The sequence below is a fragment of the Pangasianodon hypophthalmus genome, chromosome 13 (genome assembly GCF_027358585.1).
Source record: "Pangasianodon hypophthalmus isolate fPanHyp1 chromosome 13, fPanHyp1.pri, whole genome shotgun sequence".
NCBI lineage: Eukaryota > Metazoa > Chordata > Actinopteri > Siluriformes > Pangasiidae > Pangasianodon > Pangasianodon hypophthalmus.
In genome coordinates, this window is record NC_069722.1 from 3,343,811 (window position 1) to 3,363,048 (window position 19,238).

At 36.6% G+C, this 19,238-nt stretch overlaps 1 protein-coding gene across 1 annotated transcript in view; it reads left to right on the plus strand.

Annotated features, from left to right (window-relative positions):
- Window positions 1–814: 814 nt before the first annotated feature.
- The window catches only part of LOC113528556 (multidrug resistance-associated protein 1), a 34,194-nt gene continuing 15,770 nt past the window's right edge, over window positions 815–19,238 (plus strand). Inside the window, exons 1-7 of the mRNA XM_034310007.2 lie at window positions 815–1,112; window positions 13,622–13,798; window positions 13,922–14,047; window positions 15,693–15,830; window positions 17,849–17,974; window positions 18,059–18,120; window positions 18,826–18,954. Of these exons, the coding sequence (XP_034165898.2) occupies window positions 1,071–1,112; window positions 13,622–13,798; window positions 13,922–14,047; window positions 15,693–15,830; window positions 17,849–17,974; window positions 18,059–18,120; window positions 18,826–18,954 (800 nt within the window). The 5' untranslated portion in view covers window positions 815–1,070. The remainder of the gene's footprint in view (window positions 1,113–13,621; window positions 13,799–13,921; window positions 14,048–15,692; window positions 15,831–17,848; window positions 17,975–18,058; window positions 18,121–18,825; window positions 18,955–19,238) is intronic.

The following is a 19,238-nucleotide window of genomic DNA, read 5'->3' on the forward strand; positions in this document are numbered from 1 at the left end:
GTGCTGTTTAGATTATGAACATACTGTACACTGCAACACTTAGCATGAATATTGGATGTAGTAGTTTTTCTAGCTAGAAACCAGGACTGTGGTGTGTAAAAATACACATTTTTATTTAAATAGTTGATCTGTCTGGTGTAAAGGCTGCTACGGTCTCATGTACAATGGGCTTAAGAGGAACTCCATATTCAATGAAGGATAATAAATTTTTATAATAATAATTTGAGTTTTAATTATTATTAAATATTCCATAAATCATTTTTATATGCCTCAAACTACATTATGAATATTGGTTGGTAAAAATCAAGGCAACCCCAAGGTTGAGAACCTTTGGTCTAATGAGTGTACAAGTACCATGAATGTGATGCCAGTAAAGCAGCTTGAACTGAAGTAAAATTCAGCAGTTCAGGTGTAATGAAACCATCAGTGGTGTCAATAAACCTAAACAAAACAGTTGCAGCGCCCCTTAGTGGTTAAAAAAAATTGAAGTGAATATATGTATGTGTGTGTTTTTATCATGTGTGTTGAATCTGTTCATGACATACAGATAAATGAGCTCCTTTACTGCCACAATTTCTTAAACAGAGCACATAGAACAATCATTTCTAATGTATAATAAAGGTACATTAGGAATCATTAGTGTCATGTTCTCTTGTTAAAGGCTTGTTGGGTTTAAAGTGTGTGTGGTGGGGTGGCTTCTGGCATGAGAAAGAGAATTAAAGAGAGAAAGTGTGTGTGAGACACACAGAGAGAAGTCTGGCACCCTCCCTTTAGAGCAGAGAGAGAGAGAGAGAGAGAGAGAGAGAGAGAGAGAGAGAGAGAGAGAGAAAGCAGGCTATTAAACAGGCCGGCACACTAACCTGCACTCAGACTGCAGTCTCCAGTGTGTGTATATGTGTGTGTGTGTGTGTGTGTGTGTATGAGAGTGCGTGTATATGAAAGAAAAAGATTTTAAGCTGTGGGACCGGTCCTCAGCCCTCAGACGGAGCAGTGAAGAAAAAAACCTGCCTGAGTAGTGAATACTTACTGGGCGAAGTGGAGAAGAGTGAGCAGGAAGGGAAGGAGTCTGGATGGACAAACTCTGCACTGACAGTGGCCTGGACCCACTCTGGGTAAGAGACATAGAGAGAGAGAGAGAGAGAGAGAGAGAGAGAGAGATGCATTAACCTGTACTCATTCATACCTGCAAGAGAAAATGGATATACTGTATGTGTATGGATATAATGTATATACAAGGGTGAGTCATATGAAAACCTTAATTTTTTTTTTTGTTCTTGCATTGTTTATTGCAAATCTGTGTCACAAAAATGTTTATATATATATATGTATGTATATATAATCTCAATTTTATTCAAAGTGTTCCACGCTTAACAAGTGTCCGGATTCCTCAAGAAATAAATTTGATTCAATTCTAATTTATGTCACATTTTTAAGGTTTTCATTTGACTCACCCTCATATATTAAAGGTTTTTTGTGACACAGGTGGAACATGACAGAAATGGATATAAAGCAGTGTTAATCTTGTCAGCTAATTTGGATTTAAGGGCAGCACAGTGGTGCAGCAGGTAGCATTACTGCCTCACACACTCAGGGTTCCTGGTTCAGTCCTGATCTTGGATTCCTGTTATCCTCACATCTGTATGGGTTTCCTATGGGTTCTCTCCTTTCAACTCCCCAAAACATGCCAGGGGTGGACTGGCTATGCTTAAATGTGAGAGTGTGTATGTTAATGGTGCGCTGTGATGAACTGGCATCCCATCCAGGGTGTATCCTGACCTCATGCCCAGTATTCCCGGGATAGGCTCCTGATCCACCCTGACTCTGACCAGGATAAACCTCTTGCTGAATATCACTGAATGAATGAATGTTGAGCTCAAGTGTTATCATCTCCTTTAAATCCCATTCATTAAAAACCCTTTACATTATGATATCAGTCCAAAATTCCATTGCAGGATCATCAGAAAATCTGTTTGTCAAATAAAGAGGTGACACTTTACTCATTTGGTTATTGTAAGTATTTGTTTAGAACAGTTTTAGTCCAAGAAACTGAAGGTTTTAATCCACTATATTTTAGTAACATAGTCAGAATAAGCAATTGCAACAATCTCCTAATTTAAGTCCTTCGATGCCTAAATTAAAGCCTAAATAAATGTTCTCAAGCTAGTCTAACGTTTAATGGAGTCATAATGTATGCTAGTTGTAGCTAGCTAGTGTTATATTAGCCTAACAAAATGTATACTGAAGAAAAGGCTTTTTTTAACCCCTAGGAGATAAAAATAAAACAATTTATCACAAAATAACGTCACCATAGCCAAAAAGGTTGCTAATGTTAACACACAAGTAAGGAATATCACGGCGTCTTTCTCCAACTCTGAGGTGTTAGCATTACGCTAATCAAAGACGACAGAGATCGACAGTCTAGCTAGCAACTTTTGCTGTCTTTTTTAACTCCTTTGTATATTCGTCTTAGCAAAGTTATGTATTTTAAGTAGAAAAGTTCATTTTTTATTTAGTTATGTTTTACTTTTGTGGGAAAAAAATGGTTGTTGATGTTATTTTTCTTCAACAAAATTAACACTGATATAAAATTTCTTTAGACTGTGAAATATTGGTGACTAATTTAGAGTATTTTAAACACAAAGAAAAAAAGAGAGACAAAGAAAGTGAGAGACAGAAAGTAATAGAGGGTTTTTAATCAAAAGATATTAAAGACAAAGCACCAGAGGGAGAGAAAGAAGAGTATAGAAACCCTGAAGCACAAGTTCAAGACTTAATATCTCATTATTTTTGATGTAATAACGTAGTATTTAAAGACACTAAGTCATTATTTCTGACTTGATAGCTCATTATTTCTCCATAATAATCTGTTATTTAAAGTTTTTAATGACATTACTTTGATAATTAATCAATGTCAACTAATAATAAATAATATCTATAAGCTAATATTTAATAAATAAGACTAATTTATTATAGAATTTAGCTTATAGATATTATTTTGTATATTTTTGTTTATTTTAGAAATTATTTTGTATGCTTATACTAGCTTATAATTCTTATTTCCTAATGCTTATAAGCATATGATTTCATAATCATTTAATATACTTATATTAGCTTATAATTTATAGCATACTTTACATTATTTAGCTTATAATTCTTATTTCCTATGATTATATTAGCTTATAATTCTTATTCCTTATGCTGTTTCCCAGGTAGTAAGTAAGCCAGACATTGCTTTATTGGAATGAAGTAGACAATATATAGTACATCTTATGATTGGTAATTCACTTAAAAACGTTGAAGTACAGGACGTCTAATACAAAATAACTGCTATGAGCATTTTGGAATTCTGTCAGTGATGTGTTACGAGTCAAAATAACATCTCATGTCTAAATAACTTGATAATACCGTATCTTGACATAACGAATCATTAAGTCGAAATAACAAGAGATTAAGTTGAAATAATGACATAGTATCTTGAAAAAACAAGAAAAAAATAACAAGATAATATTTTTATTAAACTTGAATATACAGGACAGGTGCACTCACAGGGCAAAAAAGGACACACTGTACATTTCAGTGTACAGTGTTTGTCTCTGGAGTGGTCCTCCTGTAGTCCACATCATTGGTCAAAGGACATTACTGCACTAATGTGTACCTTTGAGGGTCTGGAACAAAATGTACCTGATTGACAGACAGACAGACACATAAAGTGTAAATAAGAGTTTGTTTATGACTTAGTGTAGTGATACTATTCTGCAGTGTGTGTGTGTGTGTGTTATTCCAGTAAATGATCACAGTTTCAATATTGAAGCAGTGAGTCATGATCCCTTTCCACTGATTCACTGGGAGAGAATCTTTTAAACACTTCTGCTCATGTGGTTAAACATCATACACACACTGGCCTTTCTGTAAAGCCCATAATGCTAATACTGTGTGCAGAGCAACAGATGGGCTATTGATTATACACCTACAAAGTGACATATACGATACGTGGTAAAGGTTTTTGATATGATGTTATTAGAATAAAGACACATTGTCACGCTTAGTGTACATTAGATTACTTAAATTATGTATGCACTATACCTTGTACAATACTAATGGGAGCTATAGGCTTTCCAGACACATGGTTAGCAATTATCACTGGGTTAGGAGTGCTTGTGTCATCTCCTTTGAATCCCATTAGGAAAAAAAAAAAATCACGTATGATTAAATGTAACCTGGTCAAACTTTTGGATGCTTTAGATTATGATTTCAAACCAAAAGGATATTACAATGGTATCAGAAACTTTTTCATGATTTTCTTTTAGCAGGCTAGTAGATGCATCATCCTATTGCTCCATCATTAGAAGTTGGGCCAATAAAGAGGTGACAACTAAACATTTGCTTAATAAACATGACCATTTGAGTGTTGATCTGTATAGGTTGTGTAAGTAATAGTTATCTAACACAGTAGCAGCCTTTCCATTAAACAACAACTTATATAATACCTTATTTTATTGATATATATACAGTATTTTTTTACAGTGATAGTAGCTAACTACTGAGCTGGTAGCTCTTTTGCTATGTTTGTTTAAGGTTCATCTATGCCAGTGACAGCTAGCTAGCCAGCCAGTTAGCAAATTTACATACCTGTTCTTAAGCAGTTGTTGGCTAGTTGTTTATGTTTAGCTAATGTACTTGAATAAGAGCACTTCATTTTTAAAATACAAACAGTGCCCTTCGTAGTGCACTCAGACTTTTGGATTCCACTGTAGTGCTACACCTTTGGCACAGTGAGGTGTCTCAGTCAAGGCCAAATGTTTCATCTTGTTGGTTAAAGGTGAATGTTTTACACTAGGTGCAATGCCACTGAATGAACTCGTGCTTTTGTGTGTGTGTGTGTGTGTGTGTGTGTGTGTGTGTGTGTGTATGTGTATGTTTGCTGTGTAGTCTAGCTGTCACCAGATTTCTGTACAAGTCAGCAAAACTGGAGGAGCTGAAAATTGTGTGGCTGTGCCCCAATCCACACTCTCTTAGCAAAATAAGTCCAGAAATAGATAGAAGTATTAGATCTGTACTGAATACTTACAAACAAACAAACACACAGCCAGAGACAGACAGAATTCAGAATTTTTCTATTCTATTCTTGTTTTAGAATGAATTTTCACCCACTCTTCCTTGCAGAGCGCTTCTAGTTCTGAGATCTTCTTGGACCATCTTGCATGCAAAGCATGTTTAAGGTATATGTACATTTCAATCATGTTCAAGTCAGGGGGCCATACAGGCCATGCCAAAAGCTTTAGCTTGTGTTTCATCAAGTAGTTCATGGTCAGTTATGGTGTATATTTTGGATCATTGTCCTGTTGTAGAAGCCAGTCTCAACTTCTCAACTTCAGTTTCTTGACAGACTGTGTCAATTTTGCTGATATTTACAGGAATCCATTTTTCCATCTACCTGTGCAATGTTTCCTGTGCCACTGGCTGGCACACAACCCAAACACAGTAGATCCACCCCCTTGCTTAATAACTGGCAAGGTGTCCTTTTCATCAAATCCTCCTTCCTTCTCTTACAAACATACAGTACCTTCGGTGGTTGTGTATAGAAATCACATGTGAAAATAAATTAATCAATATTAAAAAAAAATCGCTTGTGAAAAATGAAACCATATTGCCTAAAAGGGAAAAATTAACATGTGAAAATAAATTAATCATGTGGAAAAAACACATGAAAATAAAAACTCGTGGTCTATATCTGGAAAAAGATTTACATGGCAACTCCAGGTACTCAATTTCCTCCCCCAGTCCAAAGACATGCATTATAGGCTGAGTGGCATTTCCAAATTGTCCATAGTGTGTGAATGGTTGTGTGAGTGTGTGTGCGATTGTGCCCTGCAATGGGTTGGCACCCCGTCCAGGGTGTCCCCGCCTTGTGCCCCGCCTTGTGCCCCGAGTCCCCTGGGATAGGCTCCAGTCTACCTCGCGACCCTGTGTAAGATAAGCAGTACAGAGAATGGATGGATGGATTACATGGGGAAATAAACGAATTGTGAGAAAATTGTTTGTGAAAATAAATGAATCATTTGAAAATAAACATGCGCTAAATGTGAAGACATGCACTAAATGTGAAAAATGTGGAAAACATAACATGTGAACTGTCTTAAAACCACATATGTAAATTTCACGTGAGTCTTGTCATTAGTTACATGTGAAGTTACTGTGACTTTTCTATAAGGGAGTTTAAGGGATTATCATGTGAAATTTATCATACATTATCATGTGCATGATTTTATTTAATGCAGAAGGCCATTGTTGCTGAAGGCAGGAGCACAGCCGATGTTGCAAAGTAAGGCACTGAGAATCAAGTCATATGCCGTATTTCAATCTGCAGCACCTGCAACTGTTGCTTTTTCCTCCAAACTACTGCCTAAACACCAACATGCATAGTTTACTGAAAGATCCGGATCCTTTTGAATTGAAATTGGAGCATAGCCAGGACAGTAAAGCAGAGCAATGTGAAATTAATTCAGCTTCAACTCCAGGTGTTTATGAACAGCATGATGACTAAACAGTGTTACATGCAAAATGGCGTGAGTGATTTGCTGAAGGGCATCATTTTCTTTCTGGGATTAGAGGATAGCCTGGAAGTTATGTCAGGTCACAGGTCACACCTTTTTACCTCCATGTTTTCAGCAGTCACTTCTGACAAAATTCCTTAATGTCAGAAGATGCAAAAGTAGCACACATGATGCCCTTAGACAGGGTTTGGAGCACAGCTGAAGTAGGGTAGCAAAGTAAGGCACTGAATATCAAGTCATGTAGTACCTTTTTGAATTGGTACAAAAGGATTTGCTGAACAGTGTACTTTTCTGCATGTTGGGATTGGGATGGCAAAGACCATGCAGTCATGTGATATCCCATATTTCAGGTTCAGTTGCTAACATTTTTACATCCAAAATCTGAAGTTCACATCGCACGTGTGATGGCGTGCTGAAGCATGTAGGTTTCTTCTTCTGTGATTGGAGCGCAGCATGAGAGTCACTTCAGTCTCAGTCAAGTCATGTCATGTCAGGTCCACTTTAATGTCATAATACAATACACAAAATGCATTTCCACAAATCAACACACACACACACAAACAAGATTTAAGACAAGATTACACGGGTGCAACATAAAATAAGTATTGCCGTTGCGTGATACCGACTTGCACATGGCCCCACCATTGCACATACATTCTGACACAAGATTCAACAAGCAGCAAGATTAACTAGATAATAAACCTGCAAACCAATACACGTACACACTGAACGAGGAATGCCGCTGTAATCACCTGACGATTGGGGGTTAACCTATATGAATAAACCATTTTCCTCTCCAGCAATCATGCATGCTAAATGAACTTGTGCTCTAGTTGTAACACTATTTTGTAGGAAAACCAATGAACTGTAATATTTATTACATGGTACTTTTGTGACTAGCAAAGTTCTCATATCCGTCACAGTGGATAGTCACAGTGGATATAAAAGCTCCCCGCCACTTTATGCTCATCTTCTGGATGATCTACTCAGTCATAGAGCCACAGTATATACAATTCTGTTCTACATGTCTGCATTCTTGATAGAAATATTGATATTTTGGAAATATATGATTAGTCAGCTTGTGGTGCCATGACCAAAGATGACTTTTTTTCTTCTTTCCTCCTTCTTCATATAGTATGTTTTGATAGGTAAATGATCAAGATGATTGTTCAAATATGAAAATTAGTTGATGACATCATCTGTTAACCTACATTCAATCACTTCTTTACCCAATGGGCTAAATAGTTTTTTTTTTTTTTTTTTAATCATTGGAGCCTTTTATGATGATCCCAAAAGCACATAGCTGACCTGCTTAGAGAATGAGATACAGCCACTCAAACTATTTCAGGGTCTATCTCTGGTTGCTGTCATAAGTTCCCCTAAACTCTGTACTTCATTATTCTGTTGCATTGCTCCTCTACTCTGCACAGTAAAGACACTCACTCACTCTTCCTCTTCTGTGGGGCTGATAAGTTGAGTCTAGTGCCCCTTTCAGTTCCTGCTGCAACAATGCAGCAAAGGAGTTTACCCTTTTCTTACTAGCAGGCTCTGCAGCCATGTCTGCTCCTAGGTTCACTTCATGCTGCAGTAGCACAACCTCTGAGGAAGGTAATGCATAGCCAGGGGTATTTCCAAAGGTGTGCAAGGGTTGTTTGTCCTCAGACCAACCTACCAAGCAAACAGGAATAAGTGCATGCACATCAGGGATTTTCTGGTTTCCTTGCATCTTCTGTCTTTCTTCTTGTGCCATCTTTCATGTAGAAATTGGACTAAAATTCCACAGCATTACTGAAGACATGCCAGCTGTGACTGTCTCTTACGGTGTTGGGCCAAAACTGTTTTCAAACCTGCATGCAGTATTTCTCAGGGTAACACAACTGAAGCCTGAAGCACATAAAGCCAAAAGGGAAAAGTATCATCCAAAAATTTACAAAAATAATTTGGATTAAATCTTGTGAGCATCACATTTCTCTTTACTTATTTGATTCTTACAAACGATTCATTTAAGCTTAACAAATTATGATTCATTTGATTAACCACACTGTTTGTCTTGTGACTTTTTGTCTAAAAAGACTTGTTGAGTCATTATTTTATTGTCACATTAATGAGGTGTTATTCCTAGGATTGTGTGGGTACCCATAATGCATTGCAGCCTGGTTCGAATGGAGGCAAATCGTGAATCGGTTTGTTAATGTAACATTCACACAAGTGTGTAAAGAAATAAAGTGTTGTGTGACATGGAGGTTGAGATCAGACGTTTAGCATCCCTGTATATTGACTTTAGGTTGAACTTTTCCCCAATTGAGCGTCATGGTCACCTGAGAGATCATTTATTTACTACACTTCATGTTAAAAAGAGAACTGTGGGTCATAGTATGCTGGGTCAGTGTGTGCGATCTAATCCTAAATTACACAACACCACTCCAAGCTGGTTTAGTAACTTTTACCTGTAGTGCAAGGTTCCAAGTTTCCATAAACAACTGCAGTTGTTTAGCTTTCATTATTGGGGAACTCATCATGCCTGGAAGCCCCAAACAAGTGAGAATGAATGTGTGGGTGTAATTCAACCTTTGAACTTGTTGGTTTTCCCCGGGGAGATAATACAACCATCTGGGGGAATTTACATTAACCCTTCAAATGACTTTGTCATTTATACCTGACATGTGATTTTTTTTTTCTCTCATTTAGAGTCTTGATTTACAAAAAAATACAAACACAGTATTTTTACACAATACCTGTTGATATAAATTACCCAATGCCAAATTAACTTTTCTACGCACCTGACAATGTGATGTACTGTCTTAGCCAAAAATATTTACATGACATTTAGGTGCTGTTCCATGGCCTCAATATGATACTTTCCCAAAGTCATGCCTAGATTTTAGGTGCCCACTAAGTGCATCAGATTTAACTGGTTTATAACTTATTTACTAAATATAATTTGAGATGTTAATTACTGGACATATAATACCAGAATATACTTGTAAGTTTAACAGATGGAGATGAACCATAAAGCCCTAGGAATATAGGATCCTGCGGACATATGGATTCTGTGAAGATAAGGCTCTTGGAAAATAGGAATCACTGCAAACCTACAGCCCTGGGAATATAAGACCCTATGAACTTTGGACCATGGGAACTTAGGTCTCTGGTAATATAGTATCCTGGGAACTTATGGCCCCATGAAATAGAGCGGTGCTATTAAAGAATGTTAGGAATATAAGAACTTTGAGAAGATAAGGGTTTTAAAAAAAAAATAGGTATCCTTGAGAATATACGGCCTATATTATCTTGGGAAAACAGATTCCTAGGAATATACAATTCTAGGAATTTTGGACCATGGGAATATAGGACTCTGGGCATATAGGGCATTGTGAATATAGCATCCTGGGGATATCGAACCAAGAGAGTATAACATCCTGGGAAGCTAAAACCATAAGAACAAATGGTCTTGAAAATAGAGCTGTGGTTATATAGAACTCTGGAAATATAGGATCGTGTGACCACATGGCCCTGAATATACAGCCCTGGGTAAAAGAACCATGGGAATATAGGATCTTGGGTACATGTGGGCCTGGAATATACAATCCTGGGAACATAGAGCCCTGAAAATAGAGCCCTGGGTATAGAGAACCATGGGAATATAGGATCCTCGGAACATGTGGGCCTGGAAAAAGAGCCCTGGTAATATAAAACCCCTGGGATATAGAATCATGGGAACATATGGGACTGGAAATAGAGCCCTGGGAGCATCTAATTTTGGAATGAGAGGACTAATAGTTTGTCCCCAAATTCATGTCAAATTAGTACTTTTTACTAGAAGGAGAGAATGTGTTCAACCCTGACCTCTTGATAGTGGTTATTTCTTTTTTGAGTACATGCGCAGTGTTATTTGTGCATTAACCTCAATAATGAAGCCTGGAAATACTCCTAAATTCCATGTTTGAAAGGGAATTTCCAGTTTCTGTTCTATTGGTTGGAAAAATACTTTTCCTTTCCTTTTCTTGTGGACTGTTAAATTTGAACAACACCATGGTTAGAAGGTTTATCTCCTATGTTCCAGACTGCTGTGTCATGGACAGCCATATTTTAACCAGGAGGTTGGGGATTTTGTGTGTTTTGTCTGTGTGTGTGTATGAAAGAGAGAAAATCATTTCATATTGCCTTCAGAATTCAGGTCACAGAGTCACAAAGGCCATGAACAGTGAACAGAATAGTGATCAGGTCGTGTCATTATGTTCAAAACATGTTTCGGCTCTTATCTTAATAAATCTTATTTAATTAATTACTGCATGTCCTTTTACAAAATAAATGATTAGTACAATAAAGTATAATTTACATTTAGTGTTAAAAGTTTGCTTTTCTAAATGATGTACTAGAGTTTTGACGCTAATGTAGCCAACAAATAATGGATGCCATTGGTTTAGCATTCTGCAAACCGCATGTCTACATTATCACACACATGCATTTGCCTCATTAAACACCATTTGTGCATATAGGTTTTAACTTTTACAGATGACAATGAGAAAGAGGTCTGATACTGTTGTCTATCTGCTGCTACATCCGCTTTGTATTTATTATGGCAGTTTGTATTGTGACAGCTAGGTATTAGCATTCAGCTAGTTGGCATCATGCTAGCTATCATTTAAGAAATTAGGAATAAAGCTGTTGTAAGTTAGCCTTAGCTAATGGTTCCCATGTTCCTTGTTTCACTGGTGAAAGAGGCATTAATTTACCGTCCTTCTGAAGAATTTGAAGCTGTACTTTTACCTCAGGATTTCCTTTTTTACTTTTTTACTTTGACACCAAGAAAGAGCATGATTTGGGTTCAAGATGGAGCTTTGATTGCTTTTAGCTCTGTCCATGTCTTAAATAGCAATGTGTGATACTGAGTCAGAAACCATATCAGCAAGTCTGTTTGAGACACTGAACACCACCACTGAGCTGACTGAAGAGAACGTGTGATTTGCAGCACTAAACTGGTAAAATTGATCTTATTTGTTGTAGTTTCAGTGCAAAATAAAAATTAAAAAATAAAAGCAAACTTCAGGAACCGAACATGTCTTGGCTGATCAGCTACATTTGGAGTTAAAGGGGGACATTGTGTACTTTTCATTTTTTTTGGCTCAACTGCTCCTTTAAAACAAATCAATTGGGACCTTTAGCATGTGAAGTAATGGGCTGAAATAAACTCTGGGTAAATATTGAGGGTCAGCATGCCTGCGATTAGCGGTGGGAGTAAAAAAAAAAAAAAAAAAGAGAGCTTTTACAGTAAACAGTTTTAGACATCACGTGGCAGTGGTGCATGCCAGTGCATGTGTCCGTGGGTGTTTATGTGTTATGCAACTTTACACACACACACACACACACACACACACACACACACATGTTTAAATATCCCAAGTTTAACAGAACATTTGAGCTGCCCTCTAGGTATAAACCTAAACGAACCACCTCTGCTAAAGCGTGGCGTGTTTAAAGGCTGAGGCGTCAATTTGTACAGATTTAATGCAGCAGCTTTACACCTACACACACACACACACACACACACACATACACTTTCTCTGCAGTGAATTTCATGCCTAAAGCAAACATTTTAAAAGTTTGCAATGGCATTCAGAAGATTCTACTCTAAAGGGCAGTAAAGAGTGATAAGGCAGATGAGACATGCATGAGCACGTCTGCAGTAGCGACTGATCACACAGCTCAGTAGACATATACATGTGTTATATAATGAATAATATTCATTCATAACATTTGGGGAATTTACATTGTATGATGTCTGTGTTCACATTCATAATAACTATTATGGGTGTTTTATGAATATTTAAATATTAGTTAGTATTAAATATTAGTATTAGAGTTTAGTTTGAGCAAATATGACAGATATTAAGGGTTTATGAGTTTATTATGAGCCTATATGGATATAATGGATATTTTGAGTTTATTATGTGTTTATGAGCTTATATGAATACTACAGGTGTAATATCTGCATGTACTATAGACATGAAGTGTTTACTACATAATTTTTGAAAGATTTAATAATATATTTTATTTTAATAATAATAATGTGTATATATTGTATAGTTTAATTTATCAAATAGATCTCATGATTGGACATTATGGGTTTATGACTATTATGAGTTTATATTATAGATCACATGAGTTTATTTATTGAGCTTATAAAATATTAAGGGTATATGATTATTGACAGGGCATGCTGTTATAGGAAAACAATCAACGACAGTGGGGTGTGATAAGTCCTGACATGAGGTGGATTATTTTCTAATAAATCCCAAATTGTTTTTATTCCTTTTATACCAAAGCAATTTGCCGACATTATCCATTTATAGTTACATTTAATGTTGTGCAACATCCGTGAAACAAGTTATCGCTTACATTACCTTCTGACCAAGTTTATCCTATGCTTATATTATGGCTATTACAGGTTATTAAATTTATAGAAAATTTATATGAATTATATAATGTTTATATTATGCTCATATTATAGGTAGGTGATTATTATTATTATTATTATTATTATTATTAACATCATCAGACTGTTTAATGGGTGTAATTTTTTTTGTTTTTTATTATAAATGTATATAATGAATTTTGTGTATGTGATATTATATAATGAATATTATGAGTGTATTAGGAATATATATGGTGTATACAGTAATTATTATTATAGTATATAAGTTGATATACTTGTATATAGAATTAATTGTATTTTAGTGTTTTATAGTTTATATTGTACTTTTGGATATCATGAATATTATAAATTTATATCATGTGTCCATTACAGAATGGGTTTAATTGGCCATGTAAGATTCATTTAGATGGAAATTGATTTGCTTATATTGACAGACACATTGTAATTGTAAAATAATAATAATAAAAAAGGTAACTAAATATGGCTGGTATTAAAAATTAGAAAATCATTATGTGATGCCCAAAAGGACACTGAGAATTTAGTACTGTATGTCCATGCTCGTAATGATATATTATATAACATGTTTATGCAGAATGTGGGAATATAGTGTTCATTTTCTGTCCGTTTTCAGGACTGGAACGTGACGTGGTACACATTAAACCCGGACCTGACGCAGTGTTTTCAGCACACGGTTCTCGTCTGGTTCCCCTGTTTCTATCTGTGGGTTTGCAGTCCATTTTACCTCCTCTACCTCCGATGCTTCCATCATGGCTTCATCTCGTTCTCCAGACTCTGCTGCGCCAAAACAGTGAGCAGAAAACCTCAGGAATAGTGATCATTAATATCATGCTAGTAGAGAAGATCTGTGCCTCAGTTTGATCACATGTGTGTGCGTGTGTTATGTGTGTGTGTGTGTTATGTGTGTGTTTAGATTCTGGGTGTGTGCTTGGTGTTATTCAGTATTTTGGAGCTGCTCTATCTGCTGTTTGAGAGGAGAACAGAGATCGAGCACCACATGGTTTTCCTCCTGAGCCACATCATTCGCAGCCTCACCATGGTAAAAATCTCTTCCTCTATTTCTCTTTTCCTCTCATTATCTCTCATCTTTATGTTTAACCCATTCAAATTTCATTACAAAGTACTTTCAAACAGATAACATAGTGCACTGTAATTGATTACTGTAAATACGTATATATATATTTGACTACATTTTAAAAGACAGTGGTGGCATTTACTGTAATAACATTATATTTTCCCAGACACATTTATTATCTGTGGATGAACTCACATGGACACTAGATTTGTACCTAAGAACTGCTCCAGTAATCATAAAGGCTGTCCTGTGCTCATCTCAGGACTCCTATGACAATATCTTTTGCTAAAAGTACTCTACAAATAGAAATTAATTGAATATATGCTAACCTTAGGATTGACAATTTTACCTACTATCATTTTTAAGAATCTAACAAAATGAATTATTTCTTGGGTGTTCAATCACCAAAATCGCTCTTCAGATCTGAGATACGTCCCCCAACGTACACCTAAAATAGCCAAAGGTTCGACTCAGAGATGCAAAGCATCTCAAAGATTAGAAGATTCTGATTCAATGAGTCGATTATCATATCGACACATCACACTTTTTACCTCAGCGTAGAAATCTCAAAGTGGATGATTGCGGTAAGAGAGTTGGTAAAGCTATTATTTTAGTCTTTCAAACTCCAAAACCTTATATTAATTGCTCATATTTAGATAAGGACATGATTGTTAAACTGTATAGCTAATTTCCCAACAGCTAGCTGTCTAGCGTTAGCCACCACTGAAGATTGCAGTGTGCCAAAATTCAGTCTGTTGTTATTAACAGAAATAAATAAAGTCACACATATAAAAGCTAGCAACATTATGAGCAGCTTGTGGCTTTTGCATTAACATATACATATAAGTAAAATATAAGTTTGTCCTTTTTATCAGTATATTTATTAATATAACTGTACATTATTATGTGTCATTAGTGTAGTTTGTAAGAAAGCATTTAAATCAAATAATCATCAATCATCTTGCATTTCAATCCTTATAATTAACATCTGATGATGTTTGGTTAACAGTTTCCTGCAATGCCGTTCAGCTACGTGCTGAGAGCTGTGGTGGGATTTAGCCCTCGCTTTATCTCTTCCTAAAGAGAGTGATGCAGATGCAGCGGCGCTTTAGTCCTTTAGTCTGTCCAGCTCTCTCACCTCCTTATCTGTACACTCTGCTCAAACAGGCCAGCTTCCAAAGCTTCAACTTTCATGCTAATACCGCTGTCAATACCATCTCGCTCGTCATTGCGTAGATCGCTAACTAGCTTTAACATCCCTGATAAATGGTGTGTGAGAAAAGAAGTGTTTTTTGTTTTTAGGAGCAAACTTTGAAACCTGAACGTTATCCCTTACGTTTGAGATTTTTTTTCTCTTATTAAATGCCATTGTAGCTGTGCTAGCAATAAAAATGTCCCCCAGTGACATCAGCATAGCACACAACTGCAAACTTCTCATGGGAATAATGAAAATACAGCTCCAACTGAAATAGCATAACAACAAAATAGCATCAGAATCACTCAAGACAGGACAGATATTCCTGATGCCTGACAACCAACTGAAACGTTTGGTCTCTCAAATTTCTGTTATGTTAGCAGTTTGAGACTGTGTGTGTTTGTGTGTGTTCAGGTCTTGGCAGTGTGTATTATCCACCTGGAGAGAATAATGGGCTGCCGTTCCTCTCTTTTTCTTTTTCTCTATTGGACGCTGACAGTGATCTGTTCAATCGTTCCTCTCAGAGCAAACATCCAGACCACGGTGGGAGAGGTAGAACTGTCTGTCTGGCTGTCTGTCTATCTGTCTGTCTGTAAAATGACAGTAAATATGAAACCTGTTAATCCTTCTACACTAAACATCACATTATTATGGTTTATAAATGTGTATTCTATTAAAAGTAATCACAGCTAACATTCATTATTCAGTTTAGACTCATTTATAAGCTGCTGATCAGGATGTGTTTGTATTAGACTCAGTCAGAGCTAAATCTGTCTGTATCTGTGTGTGTGTGCACGTGTGTGTTTAGTAGGACAATCAGAGTTCTGTTTAAACAGCCTCAGTGCTCTCTCTGTCAGCATGCGTACACACACACACACACACACTGAGTACAATTGTCAGCTTGTTTATAGTTCAGCTCAAATACCCATGTGCACTATCCAGTTGTGGTTTTATTTGATCAGTTACTAAACAATAATACACACTTAAGTAATACTGAATAATTCATTATTTTAAATGAATACAGGTTCAGTGTTTATCATACAAACCTGAAATCTACATAAATCTAACACATTGCAATGTCTCATTCCTTTTAAATGGCAACACAGTGCTAACTGTGCTAACGCTTATTAGTATGCTATGTTTCCAGTCCTAATGATTTCAGCTAATAAAAACAATTAATTCTGTTTGAGAAATATTTGACCATATTAGTGTAACAAATGTTAGATAGTATTTGGAATAAAATCACTTCTTGGTTCTGCACTCAGACATGTAGATGTTAATATAAGTGTGTGTACAGATAATGTACATATGTTTCATTTGGGATATATCACACTTCTACAGCAATAAAGTACGTGAAGCACAGAGGCCACACCTCCTTCATTCAGACTGACAGGAACAGAGACAGAGGCCACACCTCCTTCATTCAGACTGACAGGAACAGAGACAGAGGCCACACCTCCTTCATTCAGACTGACAGGAACAGAGACAGAGGCCAGACTTCCTCCACTAGGATTGACAGGAATAGGAAAAGAATCCACACCTCCTTCACTGGGCCTGAAAAGGTTAAAGACAGAGGCCACAACTCCTTCACAGTGACTGACAGGAATACAGACAGAGGCCATGCCTCCTTCACAGTGACTGATAGGAATAGAGACAGAGGCCACGCCTCTTTCAATAGGACCGAAAAGATTATAGACAGAGGCCACGCCTCCTTCACAGTGACTGATAGGAATAGAGACAGAGGCCACGCCTCTTTCAATAGGACCGAAAAGATTATAGACAGAGGCCACACCTCCTTCACAGTGACTGATAGGAATAGAGACAGAGGCCACGCCTCTTTCAATAGGACCGAAAAGATTATAGACAGAGGCCACGCCTCCTTCACAGTGACTGATAGGAATAGAGACAGAGGCCACGCCTCTTTCAATAGGACTGAAAAGATTATAGACAGAGGCCACGCCTCCTTCACAGTGACTGATAGGAATAGAGACAGAGGCCACGCCTCCTTCACAGTAACTGACAGGAATAGAGAGAGAGAGGCCACGCCTCCTTCACTGGGACTGAAAAGTGCAATGTGAAAGTGGCGTGTTAGGACAGGTCACATGACAATCCTTTCCAGCAATTAAAACTAATTGTTAGCATTGATGTTGAAGAATTTACTGCCTCACACTTTTTTACAAACAGATGCCAGGACTGAAGCCTCTCATTATTACTGTGTCACTCAAGGAACGTTTAAAAGCAAACATGAACATGCTTACACACACACACACACACACACACACCATGGAGGTGCATGGTGGTCTAGAAGACTAGTTATCTAGTACAGAGATTATTGGGACACACACCCCATGCGAGCCATTTGTCTATAATCCTAATCTAGAGATTTATCCATGCATTGTTTCCAGGAGAATTCCCACTCAAGTAGGAACATATCCAAATATTATTACCTCTAGCTCTGTTGAGTATGTAATAAATTGATGAAATAAAGACAGGCCTTTCTAAGGGACTGAGATCGTGTGATGTTTAAACTGGACAGAATGATCTGAACAGCTCTGTGTGTGTTTTTGCAGGATTTCTCACAAGGTGCGTTGCGATTGGTGGTGTTTTTCTCCTGCTTTTCTCTTGAGCTCGCTCAGCTCATCCTCAGCTGTTTCGCTGATCAGCGACCACATGCTCTGAAACCAGGCCATGTGACGGTACTACAGAATTCACAAACGCTTACAGTCCTCATTTCTGTCTTAATGTCTTCTGTCTTAAACTCATTGACGTTTCTCCAGCAGAACCCATGTCCAGTTGAAGATGCTTCTTTTCTCTCTAAAACGCTGTTCTGGTGGTTCAGTGGGTGAGTTTATATAGTTTTGTAGGTGCCTGTAATAAGTTTTACGCGTATCAGGAGATAAGAATCCCATCATCAATATCTATAATTGTTAAAAATGGACTTAGTTCTGTGCAATAATACAAATAATATTATTAATAATGGTGATAGTAATATAATTATTTCTTTTTTTTTTCAAAACAATTGGTAAAATGGAGAAGAACAGATAACATTAAAACCAATTTTAAAAAACTTTTAAATAATTAAATGTTTATATAACTATTATTATTATTATTATTATTATATAAAATCAGCTCATTTCCAAAGCTCATGGAGACATTTAAAAAATAAAACAGATAGATTAAGGCAGCTAAATGAAGAAAGATTTTTTTTCTAAGGTGTTTTTGTAAAAAATGAGTTTTTAATATTTAATATAAAATTTTGAGAGACTGTAACAAAGATTTGATGCAATAAAGGGAAAAAATCTCAGCTGATCTAGCCTTAAATCTCTGTTAATAAGTCTATTCAGGACCTTCAAACTTTAGTGCAATATTTAGGACTGAGTCGATTTAATTTTCTGTACATTTAGAAAAGACATACGACTTACAGAATGCCTGTAATACATTTCTGTGATTAATATTCATAAAGTAGGGCTATGGATTGAACTTTTAATTCTAATAATTAATAAGGATAAATATAAAATCAGTGGAATGTGTGTGAATGTTTTTTCAGGCTGGTTGTGAGGGGCTATCGCTCACCTTTAACAGCTGAAGATCTCTGGCCTCTACGTGAAGAGGACACGTCTGAAAAAATCATCAGTGATCTGGAGAGAGAGTGGAACACACAGTGCGCTGAATTACAGTAAGACTTCGCTCATTCAGTGATGTCATCACGTACAGAAAGACAGACAGCTACAGGAAAATAATCAACTACAGGGTGATGTGATGATGCAGAGTCACTGTTACCAACCTGTAGTTTAATGTCTTCCCATAACATCAGGCCCTGAAATGTTTTATTCCTCTTATTCCAAAACAATTTACCAACTCTAACAATTTTCCATCAATTAAAGAATGACACATCATATTTTTGTACCCATTTCATGTTGTGGAATAGCCACAGAGCAATTAATTCATGTTATCACTTAT